At 34.4% G+C, this 23875-nt stretch overlaps 1 protein-coding gene across 9 annotated transcripts in view; it reads right to left on the bottom strand.

Moving 5' to 3' along the window:
- LOC138311002 (disco-interacting protein 2 homolog C-like) overlaps positions 1 to 22283 on the bottom strand; it is a 65516-nt gene extending 43233 nt beyond the window's left edge. For 8 of the 9 annotated variants that reach the window (XM_069252416.1, XM_069252417.1, XM_069252420.1 and 5 more), the window contains exons 1-2: positions 22091 to 22283; positions 3067 to 3150 (exon numbers count right to left, since the gene is read on the bottom strand). In XM_069252416.1, coding sequence (XP_069108517.1) covers positions 3067 to 3150; positions 22091 to 22175 — 169 coding nt within the window. In that variant the 5' untranslated portion in view covers positions 22176 to 22283. Of the gene's footprint in view, positions 1 to 3066; positions 3151 to 5381; positions 5432 to 22090 lie in introns of those variants that run through there. The other variant, XM_069252424.1, reaches the window with a different exon arrangement.
- Between the last annotated feature and the right edge of the window lie 1592 nt (positions 22284 to 23875).

Raw genomic sequence — 23875 nt, 5'->3', positions numbered from 1 at the left:
CACTAATGATTTTAATTATAACAGGGGTCAAGGACAGAATCACTACAATGCACAAAGGTCAACACTAATGATTTTAATTATCATAGGGGTCAAGGACGGAATCACAAGTTAATGCACAAAGGTCATCACTGAAGATTTTAATTATTACAGGGGTCAAGGACAGCTTTCCTTGTAAACCCCATAGGCCTTTCCCCTGTTCAAGATAAATTTATTTGTTTATATTTTTTTTTATTCTTACGGAAACATCTGTAGAGACGAAGCAGTTGTCACTATAGCGTTTACATGGTGATTCTTAAAAGTCACCTGCTTTAGTAGGCATCACACAATAACCATGAACTTTGACTGATTTTGAATTTTAATAATCTATAACTTTTTTTTTTTACACTGATTTCAAAATTAAGTTATATATACCGTATTCGCCATAATAAGTGCCCCTTCCCTCATGGGGATGGGCACTAATTTTTTCTTTTTAGGAGGAAGACTTAATTTTTTTTCTTTTGGAGAAGGAGTTGAAGTTCTATAAATGCCCCAATCTCTTGGATTTAACAATGCTTTACATGTGATGCCTCTAACATCAGCATTGTATCCCAAATTGCATGAACTTACAAGTCTTTTACATGTGAATCACAACATAAGAATGTGTCTCAAAGGATAAAAGGCATATGCATGTTTACTGTAACAGATTAATGTACCATGAATAAGGAAAGAGTTCAAATATGGCTGATTTTTTCCTACCCAACTTACATTTTGGTTCACTAATAAGGACCCTCCCACTTTGTTACAATTTTTAAGTATTCTGGGCGCTAATTAAGGCAAATACAGTATTACTTCTTTCTGATGGCCTAAGTATAAGAGCTTGATCGAGGGGTCTTAGTGTGGGAGTTGAGTGGCTTACCACTTCACACCTAATCTTCAAGCTTTTTTTTTTTACGTCTATGGACATCATAGACAATAAATTCAGAGCACAATGACCGAGACATAAACTCATTCATCCCTGAAGACACAAATGAACTATTCTAATTCAAAGACTGGAAGAGTTCATTCTAATTTTTCAGGGGTCGATGAATTAAATCCTGTGATGTGGATACATATGATTCATTACACAATTCTTCAATTTTTTTATAATCTTCATTTGAAATCAAGCTTGTTTTTTAACACATTTATAGGCTTTTCAAACAATAAACCTTTGAGCTTCAGACAAACAAAATTAATACAAGGCTTACATAAGGTTTAATCCTATAAATGTAATTCGAAATAATGCAATGACACATACCATATAGCCTGACACCACAAAGATATATAATTGTATGTGTTGTACACCATCCTAGGTCAAGGTCGAGCTGGGAAATCCTATCTCAAACTGGAAATTGTGAATGACTCAAACCATTTCTGCCCTGTCTGTGGTTTCCAGCCATCATGTATATACCTTGTGTTGTTGTGTGTATATATATATATATATATATATTAGATGTTGTGTCAGGTTGTATGATCTCATTGCCACAAGGAACAAAATCTGGTCAATTATATCACACACATTTCCAGCACTGATCATGAGACGCTGATAGCTATATGTGAACACATCTATAATTGATGTAAATTCTCTTAACTGTAATTTTTTTCGGATTATTTGGATTTTTTTTCTTGAAAGATATTCTCAAATAAGTGCCAGCATACTTCTAGCACTGATCATAAGACACTAATAGCTCTGTCTACAAACCTATAGTGTTGATATATTGACTACATTTTTTTGTTGTTTTTGTTTTTGTTGACTACATATTTTTCCAAAGACAGCTGTCATATTAAAATATTATGAAAGGGAGATAATCAGGAAAATGGTAGATTATATAAATCCCATTATTATATGTCTTTAATAATAACAAAACTATTCAAATCAAATTTATATAAATCAAATTATATACAAGTCATATAGAAATTCTGGTGATACTGTAGTTCTAATTAAAGTTTTTTTTTTTTTTTTTTTTTACAAAGTCTGGTTATATACATGGTAGATTAAAGCAACATTTTCTTGTTTTCTTTTTAATTCAGAAAAAAATGTTTAAACATTTAAAAAATTTCTTAAATTCAGAAAAAAATGTTTAAACATTTTAATGATGATTAATTGAAAATTGGATGTGGAATGCAGACCAGTTTGGCCTCTTGTAAATGTAATTCACAATTAATGCAAAGGAAAAGTTAAATGTCATGCTAAAATGGCATATTGCCCAGCTGAGAATGCAGTCATTAAGTACTTAAGCAGTGCAGTAATTAATGATACATAACCAGCTGATCATGATGACATACACATATAGCCATGACCCAATGATTTAATGTGCTCATCCTCAGAGTTTGAAGGTCTAGGGCTTGAGTCCTTAGCCACATTTTCCTTCAGGTACATCCTGGTCTTGGATAATGCTAGAGTCTTTGTGGCTGAGTGGTTTAAGTGTTCTGACATGTTTATATTATCACTTGCCCTATACCTCTGGGTTGAGAGTTCAAATCCTGCTTGAGACGCAGTTGCCTCGTATTGACACTTGCCCTATACCTCTGGGTTGGTTTATCTACGGATACTCTGGTTTTCCTCCATCTCCTAAGCCTGGCATGTCCTTAAATGACCCTAACTGTGGGGCAGTTGCCAGTTATTTGGCTGTAGGTCATTGGTTTTTCTCTGGGTACTCCGGATTTCCTCTACCACTGAAGCCTAACATGTCCTTAATGACCCCAGCTGTTAGTAAAATGTTAAAGGAAAACAAACAATGAATACAGCTGTGCTAAAAAATGTCCTTTTGGTTGTGGTGGAAGTGTTTAAGTTTTCTTGGCATTCTACATTAGCCCTCTAATACCTCTGGGAACCGAGTTAAAATCCACGTGGTACAGTTACCGGACCAGTTACTGACTATATAGGTCATTGCATGGTTTTTCTCCGGGTACTCCGGCTTTCCTCCACCTCCAAACCCATACAAGTTTTTTAAATTAATGACCCTGACTGTAAATAGGCGGCTGAACAAAAATAAATCGAGAATACAAATATAAATATACCAACAAATGCTCCTTAATGTCCATACTGACCTGTGTCCGGTGGGGCCTGTGGGATGTTGTAGGGGGCAAGAAGCTTACTTCTTTTCTTGTCATAGCCTTTCTGAGTTATGTCCCCTGAAATGATAATGAAAACCTCTTTATTGACATGTCAGTTTATATCTAAATAATCAGTATTACAAATATCTGGGTATATATAAAGTGCATGACAGAATTAAGACAAAAGCCATACATGAAATATGAGTTATTCAACAAGCAAGTTTTAAACTAATTAAATTTTGATGTTACTCCACAACAATTGTCAAATGTAAGATTCTTTTATTACTTAAATACTATTTAAAATATCTGATTTAGTTATTACATGCTTTTCATTGTTTACATTCTTCTGTCTGTAGCCAAGTATTAGATGGGTACATTATACATAATACCAAAGTACATCTTTTTTTGTTGTAAATGACTTCATACACAAGCAACAAGTTTGCCACAAAAATAGTATTACCCTGTCATTTTTTAGGTAATTTCCTGCTACTGCTTGATTTAAATGTTATGCTGTAAGTTTCCCATTAAATCACAAGTATATCATATATATATATGATATGTATATCAAGGAAATATTTCCATCAGTTTTAACAATGAATGACAGATTGATTAGGAGAACTGTACAAGAGTTGTCTCCCTTTACTCTACATAAGCTTACAAGGCACAAAATGGAAAGCCATACAAGAAATGCGGTGCGTATGGTGGTGCAAAAACTCCATAATATAAGAAATGCCTTAATCTATACGGTTATGTTTCAAAAAATATTTCACATATATTTCTAAAGTCACGTAAAGTATTTGTTAGTTAAAGGTATATGAAGAATAAAGTTTGAAATTGAACCTAAATGAGTAGATTCATTCTCATTGCAAGATAGTACAAATTTAACAATAGGAACTGTACAAGAGTTATCTCCACTTAATCTACTCTAGGTATCCTATATGGAGATGATGATATTTTCTCTGGTCAAACACGTTATAGTTTATTCTATTGGATGAAATTAATATCAAGCTGCATTTTTAATATCAGAAATCAATTTTTCTTTACGGAGATTGATGCAGGATGTCATGTGAGAAACCAAGCATGACAGAAATCAATTCCCTTCACAGTGATGATATACACAACTTATTTCCTGTCTTCTTTCCTGAGGTTTTGTGTTTTAGCTTTAGTTGTCAACAAAGGACAAAACAAAATTGATATGAACCAGGTAGCCTCGGATTTTACAACAACATTTCAATTTTGAGTAGATTAACCCTATCCTTCATATCCACACATGAAATGGTCTTCGTATGAGATCACAAAATGTTGTAAAACCCCAGGATTGCCAAGGGTTTTACAACATTTTGTAACCCTCGGGTTGAATTCCCTATCCTTCATATCCACATATGAAAGAGTCTTATATTCTACCCTTGGGATCACGAAATGTTGTAAAACCCATGGCTTGCCACAGTTTGTGACCCTTGCATGGGTAGAATATCCCTATCCTTCATATCCACAAATGAAAGAGTCTTATGTTCTTCTTTGACCAGCAATTGAGACATTGTATACTAGGAACTGTTTTGGATGTTTATGGGTGCTAAATAGAAGAATTACGGTTTCAAAAGATGTGAGAACGAGAGCCTGTTCCTGGACACATGATGCTCATGAGTCACAGATTATCTGTATCTATAGACAGATGTGGACGTTTGTAAATGTATATAGTACCAGTAGATTTATCTATAAACATCTTACATCAACAATCCCTGAACTTCCTTTAGAGTTCAGTATACAATATATATTATCCCACCTTAATTGACATTAATCATTAATCAGTAAATTGATTTGTCATATACAGTATTTGTGGTAACGTGCACCCCACAACCCTACACTATAAATGTGTGTCAATATTTGCAAAATAAGGTTGTCTGTACATGATAATCATATGGTACAGGGCATCTGAATTTGCTCAAATTGTATTAGAAATTACATCATTATGAAGAGATATATATATATAGCATTTAATTGTGTCAATCTTCTGTCTTTTCCTGAAATATAATGAAAGTCCTTGCTTTATTATTGACATTTAAACTTAATGCTTGACTTTCATAGCTGTAAATCTATTGATCATGAATAAAGTTGTATTCTAATTAATGGAAAATTAAATGGAAATGAATTTATTGAAATGAGGTCTAGGAGAACCAGCTGAAGCCAAAAAACGGTCATGTACATGTTCAGAATCATATGATAATGCAAATGGTATCCAGTCATTTGAAAAATTCATGTAAGAGTCTGCAAGTGAAATTAAATCAAATTTCTACAAAAACACAACTTACTAATGTCTGCATACATGAAAGCCTGCATTCCGGATTGTGTACTGTTTATATATATAGGTCTAAATAACCTTCAAAAACAGCTAATACTTCGTAGCTCAAATGATGTTCTTCCGATATTTACGATCACTACAGGTTATATAAGATATCATTACCAGCATATCAACATGCTTGTTGAAGTGGAAAAGAACTTCTTTAAATAATCCAAATGTTTCTGTAACGAAGATCTGGTGTATTCAAACACTCAATGCCTGACCACACTATCACACATGGTGAACAGTTATCCAGACACAACGAAGAAATTTCAGACAGATCACGATCAGCAAGATGTTTTGGTGGAAGCATCCGGCTACCATCTGTAATCTACTAGTCAAAACACAATATTACACAATGATATCACAGAATTAAAGTCAATACTCGCAACATGTTATAATCCCCGTTTTAATATCGTGATTAGCTGTTGATCGGAACAATTTCTTTACTCAAGTATAGAGTCAATAAATGAAAAACTTCCGTGGAATCGCAGCACCATCAGACTAACATGATCCAGGGTTAACATTTCTAAGTCAAAAATATTTTGATCCAATCCCAAGGAACTTGTATCCACATCACAGAATCATATAATAATGTGATCCTTTTTTTGCATGGAGAAACTCCACATCTTAGAATTTGTAACATCACACACAAAAAATCATCCATACAGTGTCCAAACTCATAAATCTTCCAACATCTCAAATAGCAGAAATAACCAAATAATATACAAGGTTTTAAAAAAAAGTTCAGCAAAGGCGATGAACATGAAGCTTAAAACACTACTTCATGAAAATTAAACACTGGTACAAATAGTTCGGCAGTTATGGCCTTCATCGACAAAAGTTCTTGATGAAACTTAGAGATATGCACTTTTCATAGGGGACCCCAGACAACTAAGGACCAGATCTACTGTACATGGGGTCTCTATAACCTCAAAAGAGATGGAGACTTTCTCTATAGGGCCAGACTAAACAAGCATTTTCTGATAGCTACTACAGGGCCCCTGTGACACTGGGTTGGTATCAGTATGTGCACCCTTCACCAAGTTCTCTAGCCAGTGTCAGATGTGGTGAGGAAAAGTCCCTAATTGAATTACACTTTAGCAGAGAAATGGATCTGTAGACATGCTGGGAATCGGACGGTATGATACATAAAATTGTTTTGAAAACCTTTTAATTCCTAACAAGTTCCAGCTGGATGTGTTACAGTGAACAACATTCTGGATTTGTCTCCCACATGTGGCACAGTATTGGCTTACACTGATCCCAGTGCACTATGGTGCAGGACAGATACTAGAATCACATTAAAATTGCCAGCAAAAACTATTTCTTTTTTCGAGTCAAATGTTTTGCAATTTGGTCTAAAAACAAGCAAAAACAAATTTTATTAATAGTTTTAAATTTTCACAATCAGTCTTTAAGGGTATATACATGTAATTCAATGATTTCTTAATATTTTGCACAGATGAAATTTTTGCGATAACAGGAATATCCCGCAAAATCTCAAAAATATTATCTATGATCACTGATAATTTAGTTCTCTGAGGATTTTACTGCAATCAGCGAACCAATTTCCATCATTTTACATAGGATTGAAAAACAACAAGTTAAAAGTTGTTTTACCATGAAATGGTATCGGATCTTACTTCAATAGAAGTACTTGTGTCTTCCCAGGGTTATATAGTAACTTATTTTATGAGGTGGTCAGCAGGACCACCAACTATTTTTTTCTAGTGGTCCTTCTGAATTTCAGGTGGTCATTCCATCATGTAATAAAAAAAGCACAAATACATAATATCATTGTCTTCATGGCCGTTTATTGGAATAAAGTACATATTTTTACTCTCCATCTGTTAGAGAGTTCCCGTACTACGATTTACGGCATCGGTCAATATTAGAAATTACAAGAAAAAAAACCAAGAAAAAACAAAACAAAAACAAAAAAAACTATCAACTCGGAATGGTGAATTAGAAAAACGATTGAAAAAGGTAATAATATCATGAATATTTTAGGTGGTCCGATCAAGAATGACTTAGTGGTCCTTCCATTTTTCTTGTGGCCTCGGGCCACAGGGGACCACCGCTAGTATCAATCCCTGCTTCCTCTAAAATTATGCAGGAAATTTGACCTGGTATTTTTGAGGGAGACAAGATGAATGTACCACTGAAACATGTCAAACATGAGATATTTGGTCAGAAATCAGGCCCGATTTCATGCTTATTTAGTTTGAAGCCATCTGTATCTACTGCTTATTTATAGAAGGCCCTGGTCAAGTAACATGACCTTGTTGCCCTGACCTTTGGGGGGGTGGGGAGTGGTGGGGGGTGTTAGTAAGTAGCTGTAGATGTTGAGTTTTACTGTTATCACAACCTAAGTGGCCAGGTTACACAGGCTAAGGCATCTGATAGTGACTATACTACAGAACCCTATAGGGGTTACTCAGTTAAACTCGTAAGTAGGTCTAGCTCTAATTCATTCTAATGGGGGAGTGATCAGTCATGAAGTAAATACATTTCTCTGTGCTTTATATTTGTGATATTTTGAATTCAAGCAAAAAAATTATACCTTTTTCATACTTTTATGGATTTCAAATTTTTCCAAATTTTCAAATGAAAGGGCTTATAGGCATATGTAGACTGGCCACCAGTCTCTAGAATATTAAAAAAAATCACTTAAATTTGGCTTGATTATTTTTGTCTTTTTTACTACATGCCTTCCTAAGTTTTAAACTAGGGGGAGATAATCTAGTAAAGAACTTTAGGGTCTGGTGGCCATGGTCATGCAGTCTAAGGCATATGTTGAGGCCATATATATTGTATTGAGCCATTTAAACAATGCTGCATACATTACATATGTCTTAACTTTTATACTTACGTTACAAATCCTAAATTTTTTTTCTAGGCACGTTTGGCAATAGATTTATACCTATATGATTTAATGCTGTGGACAATAGATTATATTAACTAGATTTTACTTTGAGTTGTGATGATTAACAGATTTTCATTCATGTGGTGCATATCGTGGAAACTAAAAAGACCTTTAGTGTATATAGAAATTACTTGGGCCTGTCTGAGGCACAAGAGAGTTTACACACTTGTTTCTGATAATGATCAAAAAACGAGTTATGATCAGTCTGAGTTCACCATGAAGTAGCTTTTGAGTGGCTGGATAATTGCCCAGGCCAACACATTTACAACACAAATGTATGATGAGCAACAATCTGTCAGGTTTGGGAAGATATTATTATTGAGAGACTGTATGCGTGAGTATGTAGGCCTTGCCAGCTGGTATTCTTCATTACTGTTGCAAAAAAAAAAGTATTTTACAAGGTATAATGTGTCCCCAGCTATAACAGAGGCAATCCAAATGTTATAAATTATCTGATAGAGAGTTTTGTTTTTATACCTCAGAGGCGTAGAACTTATATCAAAAACTCACTATCCCAGCAGTCTCTAGAATATCAATATCATCACTCATATTTTGGGGGCCATGGTGGCCAAGTGGTTAAAATGTCCTGACAAATTATCACATGGCTCCCACGAGGGCCTCGAGTTCAAATCCCATGTGGGGCAGTTGCATGGTACTGATGACCTGTTGGTTATTGGTTTATTTCCTGGTATTCTGGCTTTCCTCCACCAACAAACCTGGCACGTCCTTACGGGATGCTGAACTAATGAACATTTTGCTGGAAAATTATTTAACCTACAACATTTCTCATTCTAGCCAAATTTTGTAACTAGGGATAGTCAATAATCTAATATTGTATTCACTGTAATTAGCGCTTGAGGAGCTTGAATAATTGTAACAAAGGGGCGCTTACATATAATTATTAATGAAATAAAATCATGTAAGTTAAGGATAAAAAAAAACTTTGGCCTTATTTTAAATCTTTCTGTACTCATGATACATTAATCTGTCGCGTGCATGCCTTTTATCCTTTCAGACATAATATTTTGTGATTCACACATAGAAGACTCAAGAAAGTTCATGTAATATATGGGATACAATAATGCTGATGTTAAAGCTTAGGGCATTACATTTTATAAAACATTGTTAAAAATCCATGGGAATTTGAGGCATTTATACAACTTCAACACTTATCCAGAAAAGGGGAGGGGCCCTAATATAATTATGGCACAAATGGCCATAGAGGTTCTATTAAAGGTTTAGTTGGGGGAGGGGAATAATAATGTAGTCATCGACAACTAAATGAGTAAATATTTATTTATTTTTCTTTTTTTATTTATTTATTTTTCTTTTTTTAGATATGTCTGGAAATTTAAAACCCTGAAGGTCAAACAGCTTGTCATTTCCCCATCAACCAACCACTACATCCAGTCTCGAGGCCCAGCTCTAAGGACAAGTAATTAATTCCAGTACTCCTGTGAAATACTGTGTGCAACCTATTAATTACTTCAAAGTCATGAGCTTCAGAAAAAAATTTCTAATGTTCTACAAAAGAGAATTCTAATCGTAACCACAAAATTAATATGTTGCCTCCAGACCCAGATTCTACGACAAAAAATATGTATTTTATAAATGATGCTACGTAACCGAATGCCTGAAGGAATTAAAGTTCCTATATGATGGAAACTTGCCATATGAACATGTACTTAACTATAGTCACAAGGAAGCTGTGTACTTGTAGTGACTGTTGAACCTATTCACCCTGAAGACACATTTGAACTCTTCCGACTCTTCTTATATAAAAGGCTGGAATAGTTCATTATGAAATTACAGGGGTGAATGTTGCTAATAAACCAGTAAATATGAACATTAGTGGTACAGGCAGTTGAGATTTGATAGGATCTTATTTATAAATGAGTGTTCTTATTAACTTGGATGAGATTTCATGAAACAAGTCTTAAGAAGTTTTTATTTTCTTGAGTTTTGGCCAGCAAAAATTAAAACTTTGAGACAAGTTTCATAAAATCTCAAAAAAAATTTTTATCATATAGCTGCTACAACATGCTATATTTTGATGAATACCAACATCACAATGTGATTGCAAAAATCCAGTGGAGGCTGCCATTTTGTCACATCCTCATATCCTGACATTACATCACTGTTGTATTCTGCATTGTCAAGTCACAGGATATATCTGAAGGTGGATTATGTAATAAAAATCAATCCTCAACTTCACTTTCAACAACAATTTGGTGACCATTTGTTATGGTTTTTATATGGCATCCCATTAACAGTTATTTGAGGACATACTGTTGTGGTTTGGAGGTTGAGGAAAGCATGCTAGGAATACCCATCCTCCAGAGCATAACCAGCAACCAACATGGTCAGTACTTAACAATTCTAGTTTGATACACCCTATGGAAGAGTACAGTGTCAATGATGACTTTAATATGTTGGAAGATACCTTCACAATGTGCCCCCATCCATTTTCATCCCAATCCTTAATGAATATATAATTGTCTCCTGATTATATCGCCCATTGTAATTGAAATGACCAATATAATTTGCTCTTGAAATGACCAATATAATTTGCTCTTCATCATAAGATTATCTCCCCTTTAATGTAAATCAGAATCAAGATACTTTCAGTTTTACAATTCAAATATTGGATGTTTATGATAATTTTGGTTTCATATATCAAACTATAAAGATATTTCATCAAGATTTATAATAATCAAGGAAATATCAAGTGATCTTTTCTCTTTTAAGAAAAAAATACAAATTCTTGGCAGATGTCAAGGAATATCCTACAGATAATATAATGTCAAGCCATCCCAGAAAATAACTTTCTTGTCACAGTGCCACAAAATATATGTAGATTGCTGGCCATGGCTAATATCAGGGACCGTTGTCTATATAGAGGTCACACACAGCACCAGGATACTTATAACACAGACCATGTTTGTGTGGATGTTTTTGTAGACCATATGGAGTAAGATACCCTCTGTCTGCTGATAACATTCTAGTTTGTATGTAAGGAGGGTCATTCAATTCTACAACATGTATCAGACAGCTGTGATATGTATAGTACAAAACTTGGGGCACCTGCTCTATTCCATGTTATGCATTAAGGGTCCTGCATTAAATACTTTATAATTAATGTATTCGACCCAATAAGCGTCCATGTCCCTATAAGCGCCCCTCACCCTTTCTGAAGCCTCAATATCAATTGCCAAGGCATAAACAAAGACCAAAACTACACAAAATTTTATAGATTTGCAATCATTTTGTCTCATCAGCATCTTTTAATTTTTTTACAAATTTTTTAAAATGCCCTGGGCGCTTATTGAGTTTGAATACAGTTAATAAATACCATTTACAGAAAACTATCCAATATCTACATTTTTAAGATAGGAAAGTCGGAGAACACAACTTTATCGCTCACTGCACCTGGTTTGTAATCTGAAGTTAATTGGTTATATTTACCTCTTATTTTCCTATTGGGCCCCGCCCCTCCTAAAATAAGTTCTATAATTCAATGATCTGGGACAAGTATTTATAGTCCTTTATTTCCAAGCCCCGCCCCTTCTGCCCCCGGGGGGCGTATTAACAAATTTATACAAGTATTCCCCCTTCAAAGGATTTTGGTATCCATTCTAACTATTTAGTCCTCTATTTCATTGGGCCCCGCGCCCCTATGTATAAGTGTAAAGGGTGTTTTGTGGCCTAATGAGCAGTATAAAGTAGATTTATAGGATTTACTATTCATCACCCTTCTGCCCCCCGGGGGGGTCAGAGCCAAAATTTGTAAGTATGTTATATTTTATAGATTGGAAATTTCTGCAGGTCTGGGTTCTGTTCCCCTGTAAGGCATTTATAGCGCCCATGTACGTGCTAGGTTTTGTTAGTGGAGGAAAGTCGGAGAACACAGAGAAAAACCACGACCAGCTGCCAAATTTACATGGCAAATTTGTTACTGCACCACATGGGATTCGAACTCATATACCTAGGGCTTCCGGCCAGTTAGCTAAAAACCACTACCACTGCCTATACAAGGCAATACCACATGGAACTGAGGGCTTGTGGTAATATGTCTGGACATCTTTTAACCACTCGTATTATATTATAAATTAACGTTTGTAAGAATCCAGTGTTATCAGAAATACAACCGCTGATACTTCTTTGACCCATATATCTAAAATGTTCAATGTATCAAATACATAATTTACAAGAAAAGAAAACATTCCCTGCATAAAAAGATGACCTTACTTAAAGGAATTCATTTAACAGAAACAACACTCACACAAGTTAAAATCTATATGTATATTAATTATAAAGTGCTTAGTGGCATCTGATCACAACCGCGAGGTGCTCTAGATATAGATAATAATCACTTCATGTTGAAAACTTTGAAAAAAAATATGACATTATCTCAAAAGTTCATGGCAACGCCATTAATAACTAGATCTACCACCATCCAAGATCAACTCAACAGATTTGAAGGAAAATGACAGAAAACATCTGTACCCCCAACAGAATATCTTTTATAAGGAATACATAAACACAGAAGACTTACATCAAGGGGAGGTTACTCCATCACACTAAATATTACAGTAGATCTTCTCGGTGATAAATGTCAACTCTCATTATAGCCACCATTAGTTACGTAGCGAGACATCGACCCTCTCCTGCCGAGAGCTTATACTTAGGCAACAATACCTCACGAACACGCAAATTTATTTTCCTCCCTGGATACGATAGTTTTTTTGTGACCTACTGATTGTGGTATCTTGTACCTCACCCTAGGGGCATCAAAAAGGTCAACAGGGGCCACAGCTACCTGATCCAGCTGGTTTGTGTACCGTAGTTAGGCTGTTAAATGGGGTCTGTTAACATTTGGTGCTGAGATTGTTTTGTTATCAGGTATATCTGTCTATAAACGACACCTCTTTATAAAGGACACTATGTCATCAAGGATACCTGTCTATAAAAGACCGAGCTCCTTTTGTGCAATTTACTATATAATTGATCTCTGTATAACGGTCATCCGTTTTTTCACATAACTGATCATGACCTCTGTATAAATTTGATTTTATTAGTTAACAGCCAAGGTCATGTAAGGACGTGCCAGGTTTGATGGTAAAGGAAAACTGGAGTACCCAGAGAAAAACCACTGACCAGCAGTCATTACCTGGTAATTGCATCACATGAGATTTGAACCCGCATCTCAGAGGTGGAGGGCTTGTGGTAATTATGTTGGGACATCTTAACCATAATTTACCTCTGTATAAAGGATACCTGTCTATGAAGGACATTTTTTCTATTTCCTTTTGACGGTACACCCCTCGATCTCCCTACATGATGTAGAGATGAGTTTTTATGCTGGTTATCATGATCATGTGTCATGCTTAAATTTTACCATTTTTAGACCAATATTTGAGTACCATACCCATGTCTCTCTAGCACCTGTGCCTCTATTTCCTTATATATCTATCCGCGTCCTAAAAAACATTACTATATTTAGACTACTTGATATGTTACTGTGTGTATTTCATAGAATCTAAGATTCCAGGTCATGTTATAGTATTAAGCTTATACTGGTGTTGACAGACATCACAATTTATATTTATATACCACACAAAGTATTATATTCTATTTTGTCAGTCGCTCTGCCATTGCTACATGTCCACATTCCTGTGTCCCAGTTACAACAAACCCAGACAGACTATGACCTATATAGATTGATTAGTTAGTACAGCTACAGACTCCAATATATTATACAACTGAGAAATGATCCCATGACGATGATAGTACGATGTTTACATATCATAGATTGCAGTGGAATTGATTAAGGATAGGCAAAAATGCAGCACAGTTGGTGAAGCATCTGTGTTAATTACCAGGCAAAGAAAGCTAAACTAGTTATAGGGCACCATTCTCTCTCAATCAATACCAATACACAGCTATAGGACACCGATGTCTTCACAACCGTGCACAAAGAAAATATTTCAATTCAATATAACAAATCAGCACTTACAAATTCAATCACAGACTTTAATTAATGATCATCATTATCATTATTATCATCTTCAATTCTTCATCGATCATCATTGCCGTCATCATCATCATGATCACCTTCAACATCATCATCACCATCATCATTATCATCATCACCATCACCATCGTCATCACCATCATCATCACCATCATCACCATCATCACCACATCATCATTATCATCATCACCATCATCATCATCGTCATCACCATCACCATTATCATCATCATCATCATCATCATCATCATCATCAACATCATATCATCATCATCATCACCATCATTATTGATCATCATCATCATCATCATCGCTATTATTGTCAATTATTCAGATATCGGAAATTGATACAATAATTGTATCAATAAGAGCCCTCATGATATAGTTTTTATGGTTCTATATCTGATAAAACTATCTAAAAGACTATATATATGTCTTTTGATAATTTATAACGGTCTAGAACAGCTGATTAATAAACAGGATCATTTAATTATATAATCATTCGCATTACCATCAATTCCAAGATTTCTAATATGTTAAACAATTTTATCAAAATACAGTTAATAACTTTGGTTTTACATTCCTTTACATTAGCTTGAGGATTAATCTCTGTTCAATAGCCGTGTACAACACAACAGAATGTGATGATCAACAAAGAATGCTTTGACAAGAGCCCAAAAGACCGTGATCAAGCTGCGGCTGATAGCCGAATACAACAGATACAAAACGCTACTGTCTGTTTCATCTGGATCTGTCTGTGCTATTTTTAGCTGCACATCAAAGGAAGCACTCTCATTGTTGCCAAGCATTACTCTGTAATTGTTTTGTTTTTTTCCTGTTACTACATTAGCTAATTGTTCTCTATTGTCCTTGCAATTGTGTGTTTAAACTCTACTTTATAGATTATTCAGTCTACAACTTTATCATTAAACATGATTTTATATTGATAATATTTTTAATATTGAATTCATTTATGTATAAATGTGCAGTTTCAGGTAGCTACTCAGGTACTGTACAAAAATCTTGTTGAATTCATGATCACTCATGATCACTTCTGCTAAATGCATATTTGAGATAAAAAAAAATAGTGTCAATTTCTTTTCTTTGTAAATTTGACTTGATCTTTAAATTTGCATGGAGATGATGGAAAAACCTGATCAATTTCCATCAAGGACTTACATGCATCGTCTTGTTACAATTACATGATCTGCTCAGGCAAACATATCCCCAACTGAATCCTTTATCAATGTTGAACGTTAACAGGTTTGAACTGTACTGGAACAAACTGAAGGAACCTTGAACAAAACTTCCAGCAACATGGCATATACAGGCCTAGGATCTACAGGAAAACAAAACAAACACCCTATAATAGGAATGTGTAGTGGAGCTATAGCATTGCGCTAAGTGATCATATATCAGATTTGCCCTAATACGAACATAGCTTAGGGTACAAAATCTTACTTAAAAACGACTCATTAGTAATTTTAAAATATAAATTCAAGACAAAAATAGTGCATTCATAGTCAATATAAGATTAAATCAAAGAAATATTTTTAAAAAGTTTTAAATTTTTTTGTTCAATTATGAAAGAAAATCTGAAATTTCAGGACCATAAAATTGAAAAGATGAAATACATTGTGGGAGCACTAGATTTGTCACTTTGTCTGGTCCGAATTAGTGCTGAAACCCTATAGTTTAGTGCTGAGGCCAAAAGTTTGGGTTTACTGATAAAGTTAGAGTCCAGACCACAAACTGATGTGAAAACACCAGATATGAATGGCGAGATCAGTCTGCAATTAGAGCAGGGAAGTTCAAACACCGTTATTTACTTTGTCTACACGTTTATTGATACAAACATCAGATAGATGGGGCTGCCTTCCTCTCAGGGTAGAGCTGTGTATTCAACACCCTGACTCATCCTCCTCTGTGTATCTATAGAGCTGTAATATATCTATAGCTGGGTATCAACAGCTTTTAACATATATATACTACTGGTACAATAATACAAGTTTTTATACTTTAAATTTACAACATCATAATGGCCTTTTACCAGCAAACACTTTTGTCACTGCAGGTAAAATGTTTCCATATTTTATGAACAAAATATATATGCAATACCATTTTGTCAGTAAATACTTTAAATTGTAACTTAAAAGAATTGAAAATCTTTACCAGTGAATCCCTTCTCAATCTTAAATCTCTCGTAAATTACATATTTGTCAAATATTGTGATTTGGTCACTTCTTCAATAGGAAATGATAATGATAAATACTAGAGAGGGGGAGAGGTGGAAGGGGCCGGGTGAGGGGGGAGAGGGGGGGGGGGGGGGGGGGGGGCTCCAAATACTTTTTTGCTTTTCTCATTGCACACTGCGGGAATTCATATGTTTTACTCTGTTGAAGTGGTAAAAATATAACTCTGTTAGATATACAAACAGTTTGCAGGTGTATGCAGATATATCTTAACTATATTTGCTCCTTTTCTTTTTTTTTTTTTGTTTGTAAAATCTTTGCAATGTAAATTTCTTCTCATAAGATCTGCCAAAAAAAACTGACATACATTCTGCATCCTTAACATTTTTCTTGCTGCAGGCTTTTTGAAATAAAAATCAATAAGAAAAGGCCTTTGTTCAGTTGGAACCGTTTGGAGCCAGGGTTTATTTATAAATAGTATCGCGGTTGTGTTGGAACCTGATGCAGTTTTGTCACAATACAGCTATTAGCATTAGGTATAATATACGCATGGTCATATCAAATCTAATATGAAGCTGCATATATTGTAATGATACTGAATGGCTTTCCATAATATCGACACAAGCTGATAAAAGAATTTTTACCAATTCAAGAAGAATTTTTACCAATTCAAGAAGAATTTTTACCAATTCAAGAAGAATTTTTACCAATTCAATCTGTTTGACAATGAGTCTCACATAATCATTATTTACAATATATATTGTTCTATTTAAAATCATATCTACTGTATTCGACTCAATAAGTGCCCATGTCCCTATAAGCGCCCCTTCCCTTTTTAAGGCCTCATTTCAATCAAAACTGTAGACATACTGTATGTTTGCAATCATTTTGTCTCATTAAGCACCTTTTCATTTTGTAAATTAATAATAAAAAAAAAGAAAAAACCTGGGCGCTTATTGGAACAAATATGGTATGTTTAAAGGACTGAGGACTTCAAAATATTATTCACGAATATCATATGGAATGTAGAACTGTGTCAATGATTTTCTTATTCAATAATTTCAGGGTCGTGTACATATATGTATACCTTTTCAATTGGAATCAAAGTGCCAAGGCCACTCATAGATGCTGTGAATGAAGGACTCAAACAAAGGAATTAATAAAGAAATTGGTTATTCATTTAAATATAGAATTTAGTAAACTATACATAAGTGTGCAGTGTTGAATTTCGGAATTTAACAAAAAATATTTACGATATACCCTATTTATTTTATGATATATGAAGTTTTTCAAGAACAATAAGTCGAATAACTTATTATCCTGAAAAAACTGTAATATTTTAAATTATTTTTGAAATAACGATTTCAACACCAATGAAACCAGAAACACAAATGCATATATGTATATATGTTTCTAATAAAACCGTTCAGAATCTGAGTATCATTTTTTATAATTCTTTATTAATTACTAAATTATCAATTTCATCAATGTTTCTTCAAAGACAAAAAAATAATAAGTGAACATTTTCGTATCTTGATATCCACTTAACATTGAAGAATATTTTCGGAAATATATAACATTAGAAATATCACCATTTCCGGATATGTTTTGGTTTCCTTTTTAGAAAACTAACATGGGTTGCTTTGACGACTTTTGACTAATAAATCATAGCCAGATACTTTTGCCAAATAAAAGGTACACTATTTCATTACGTATATCACTCAGATTTCTTTTTAAATTCACAAGAACGCTAGCCGTTAACATCAAGAAAACTTCATGTAATGTATCGGACTTTAGCAAGTCTTCGTAAGCCTAACAGTAACTGGTTGGCGAGATATTATCGTGCAGAACATTTATCGTGTGTCAAGTAAAGGGTACATTATTCGGTTACTTATAACAGTCAAATTTCTTTTGAATCCATAAGAACGCTAACATCATGAAAACTCCCTGCAATACATCGGACTTTAGCAAGTCTTCATAAGGCTACCGTACATAATATAGATCTATTTATGTACGGGCAACTTAAAGTGACAAATAAACTTATATTGCCGTGTAATGTACTGTAATGAACATTTATTAAGGACAGTCATATTAGCTTGAAGCTATCATCAAGACTGGAAAAACAGTGCGAACAGTGCGAACAGTACATTACACGGCAATATAAGTTTATTTGTCACTTTAAGTTGCCCGTACATAAATAGATCTATATTATCATTATATTTTGTAATTTTATGTTGATAGATTTGGTACTTTTCCCCTTTCAATATACCGCAGTTGTCGATAAACAAAAGACAGAACTCCCAGTGACAGATCAAGGGAGGAAAACGTACGTACTAAAAACTATTAACTTTTACTGCGCAATAATATCTCAGATATAGTTCGTCAATACAACCAACACAAAAAACTTTATAAGCGTTATAAGAACTTTCTTTTGCAGTTACCTTCCTTACATTTGATTACAATAATCGATCATTAGCATGAATTACGTAAAATTTAAATAAAACATACACAATCCAAAATCCATCGAAAGTCTGTCGCGGAGGAAGACAGCGAAGAAGGCGTTGTTCGTGATTTTCGGGAGACCAGTGTTCTCGGAGTAATACAAATATCATAGAGTCCCAACTGAATACTTAAAAAACACTCCATTCATGGTGTATACGTATGTACAAATTCTATGTCTGTGGTTTTGAATATTGGGGTTTTATTTTTTCATACTATCAAGTATTACGTGAAATGAACAAAACAACTTTTAAATTTCATCGTGGAGTGGTTTCATTGTTTTGATGTGCACAGGCTCGCCGAGCGTACCTAAGAATGCTGTTTCACAGCATCAAAAACAAGACATTGAATTTTTTTGAAACATGTATATTTTAGAGCAAATTTTCACTAGGGAAAGGGGCCTTTATATATTATTCAGTCCCAAATTTACCTAAAAAGTCAGTGTGTTATATATATGATGAAAACTGAATCATACATAATCTGTTGCTTGAAATCAAATGCTTTGTCTAATAAGCTAACTCAGTGATAAATCTACGTTTTGAAAACTATGGGACAATTTCAGCTGATTTATTCAAAACAATGGGTCCCTCTATATGTAAATTGAAATATTTCTGAAATATCTATGGGACATTTTTGAATTTTATGAGTCTATGATCTGGGACTTGCACCTAGATTTATAGTTTCACTCTTACTTACAAATTTATAGACAATTATATTCCAAACATCACATTTAATTGATATTTTAGGAGTCATATATTTAAGGAATAGATGTTTATTTTGTTGAGGTTATGAGGTGTAATGATAATGGAGCACATGTAAATTATGTAACCCAGGGTTACATAAAATTTACATGGGCTCCATTATCATTATGCCCTCATAACCTGAACAAAATAAACATATATTCCTTATATTTACAGTTTTTCAAGTAAATGAATATTATTAAGTCCCGCGGCAGTTGCATATCTTTTTATTAAAATACACATATTTTTTCTCCCCCGTCATCGTCAACAAATTTGATTGAACAGCTGATTGGAATCGAGTCATTCATATGTTCCCACCAAAAGTGGGGTCATGATCCTCACGTTTCTACGCCATCGACTATTCACATAACAATAGAATTGCCCTGTGTGTTGTGCTAACATTATGCACTGATAATGACAATACTAGAAAGCATGGTTATTGAGTCCATGTCAGCGTAAACTGTAAATACATATTATTGTAAGTATCCCAAAACGAACATATCTTTTAGATCTGTCTGTTAACACGGCATGATCAGTGATAAATCTACGTGCGCATCCCGAGTCCTAGTGGACTCATAGAATTTTAAAAGGACCCATGAAATTTCTGGGAATGGGTATCTATATACTGTGGGAGCCATTGTTTTCACAAAAACCATTGAAAAGGACCCACGAAAAAATAATCGTAGATTGAACACTGCATGATTATCAATACAAATTTGGATCGATACATCCTATTCCTGCGATCAAGAACAAATATTGAATTGAAAAATAAATATGCATGAATTGCACATCAGTAACTGTAAACTTTCAGGCATACAGGTAAGTAATTCTACGCTAAACATATTTGGTGGTTCTGCACCATCGATCAATTTAAATTTCACCAACCAGAGTCAAATATTAATAAATAAGTTGTAGAACAAAAAGTGTTCTTTTAATTCACAGCAATACATAGATATATAGTTATTCAGTGTACTGGGATCCTATATAGCTATACCAGTAGTTGTGAAGGAACAATAGTCGTGATTGTGTGCATGTTCTTCTGTGCGTCAAGATTTCCGAATGTCTGAAGCTGTTGATGAATACTTTATGATGGTGTTGTATGTTTATGTGAAAATAATGTGTTTCGTGAGATGAAAACAATTAATTTTTTCCTAAATCACGACTACGTACTATTCTGTCAGGACTACTGTTTGGGTCCAATATCCCAGAATAGTTATGTATATATCGTGATGGCATTTGCACATCTAGATCTAGAGTCTCTTGTACAATATGATGTATCTTTCAAAAATAATAGAATTATCAATAAAAGCGATCATGATCTCGGCCCAGTTTCACGAATATTTTTTAACTTAAAAAAAAATTCTTAAAAACTTAACAACTTAAAATTAACCATAGAAAAGCATTACAAAAGTTAATCATTTTTTAAGTTATATGGAGCTCATATATGAAGCCTTATGGACTTTAAAATCTCTCTTTGTGTTTTTCTATGAAGAATTATGAGATAAGGAAATATTCCTTCAATTTCAGCTATTTTTGTGAAAGTGGACCCATGCAGAATTGTAATGTCACCTTGCTACCTTATCAAAATTACACCAACTAAGTACATTATGTCAGTGACAGCACCCAGCTGGAATTAAATCAAGACATTCTATCCTTCAAATGATTACCTGTAAATTAGATGTGCTTGGCCTAGAAACACGCATTCAATAAAAGATATATAGGAATCAATATTTTGCTGTTGGTACAATATACAATTCAAAACCGAACTTTAATAGTGTAACACAAATTCATAACAAGCTTCAATAACATCACCACTGTGACACCGATTTCAGCCACTTAAGAGTTGTGACTCATAGACAAGGTAAATTACATGAATTCGGATTTCAAATCAAACCTTGATAATCTCATTCAGAAGAGGGTCATGGATTAAATCAGACTAAACCATAATCACATAAACTATTCCTATTGACAGTATAATCACTGAAACGTGACCGTAAGTAACAAACAACCGCTGAAGCAGAGACACAAATATGAATTAATTTATGTCGGTATTGTTTTCGTATTGACAAGTAAACAAAACCCAACCCGATGTGTTAGCATGCTCCATTCTTTCATGTGATAAAATTCCGTTATGAAAATCTCGATTTCGCGCAGAGAATACCATCATTTCAGCCGATATCGTTATTGAACAGAAGCGGAAGCTGGACTCATGAATGGAAATGAAATCGGTCTGCTGTGAAAAAAGGCGAAAAACATGAAAATTAGAAAGCTAATATTTCATTCTTACCCTCCGATAGTTCCAAACTAAGCTCTGCAAGCTTTCTTCTGACATCTTCGGGGAGCTGTGATACATCCACGTTTAAATCCGCCATGGTATTTTACTGTGTGCATACAAAATATATAGGTTGTCAATCCATTTTACTTGGCCTGCCAATGAACGATCGCCATTTTGTTTAGAACACTTTACCACACCTAAGTCTCGCGAGATTTCCCGTACAGAAGACGGAAGTTGGGGAGTTGCCGCGCAATATCCATCACATTGCGATAGAAAACAAACATATTGACGATATTTTTGCGATTTTCTAGCTGTTATAATGCAGCCATTCTATCTTCCCTTTTATAAAGGGAATGATAATTTGAATGGATTCGATGAGGAGGTAAGAATGACTGTAAACTAGGACATGGCTGTTGGCATGTGAACTAGCCTACATGTCTCATCCGATTCATCCCCTCATATTACTCATGTTTCCATCATCATTGTTTTTTTTATTTCTGTTGGGAGTTATTGTTTATGCACATCTAAGATTGTTGAAAAGTGTTCTGTAGTTTTTCGTTGCCTACTGTAGTCATTTTGACGCTAGTAAGTTATTTCGACCTCTACTGATTTTTTTGTGACCTGATTTTGTTACACAAGAGAATTTTATTCTATCTGTCATATGGGCCATTTCGTTAACCAACGACAGTAAAAATCATATGACAAGAGAGTTTTATGTATATCGAAGATTTAAATACTTAAACTCTGAGAGTATAAAATCAAACGTAACAAAAATATCAAATTACATGTTATTTTGACTATATTACCGCCATAACCATTAAAGGCCCACTACCTTTCCGAATCGGTTTTTGATTTTTAAAATGGGAATGTAAAACGAGATTAATAATTTTGTAGAGTGGCAAAAATTATTAACCTGAACGTTAATACTACACTTATTATCACCACCTAAATAATTTAATTAAAATAAACAAAATGTTAATTTTCATAACGCGAGTCGTCTTATGTTTTTCCCCCGTCGTCCTAAATACGACGCGGTAGTTGACTATCACTGCGGCAGATGGTAAACCAGCGAAATGACTCTCCATTGTTATCATGTATTACGCAGGAAATCTTGCATATGTTTGGTGTTGTAACCTCATCTTAGGCTATCGGTATATTTTTTTTCGGAGGTAATTAATGTTTTTAAGAAACCTTTATATTTTGCTCCGGTAGTGGGCCTTTAAATCACGTAAGGGTGTGCCAAGTTTATATGGTAGGGGAAAGCTGGAATACCCAGAGCACTGCCCACATGGGGTTCAAACTCGGTCCTAGCTACTGTTGTAGCGGAAAAGATATCACCTTCTGACTGACTTTTCCGCTACTGCAAGGTCCCTCTATAAAGGTGTGGGAAACCAAATCAGGTACGACCGACCATCGATTATGTCTTGTCAAAAAGTATTCCGATCAAACACGGCTTTGACACATACCTGGGTGTTAGTAGGGGATGTTATTCTAGCTGTAGACGTCGAGTTTTTAACTTTATCACCATTATTTAATCAGATAGATGCATTTGAATCCAATGTTGACAAATTCTCGGCTAAAATCGAGTGACATTTTGTAAACTACCGCCGCGCATGCGCCAGTTTCCGAGAACATTACTTGTGAGGCCAAATGGGGGACACGCATATATGAGTCATATGAAATGAGTAGGTCTAAAAATTCGGGTATTTTGGCGATGTATTCATTGATCAGGAGTTGGACTATCATTTTTAAAATGAAATCAAATAGTAAAATCACTGAAATGAATACACAATATTT

This window comes from Argopecten irradians, chromosome 16, assembly GCF_041381155.1.
Source record: "Argopecten irradians isolate NY chromosome 16, Ai_NY, whole genome shotgun sequence".
Lineage (NCBI taxonomy): Eukaryota > Metazoa > Mollusca > Bivalvia > Pectinida > Pectinidae > Argopecten > Argopecten irradians.
Note: the sequence above shows the minus strand (reverse complement) of the source record. Positions and strands in the feature narration are given on the sequence as shown.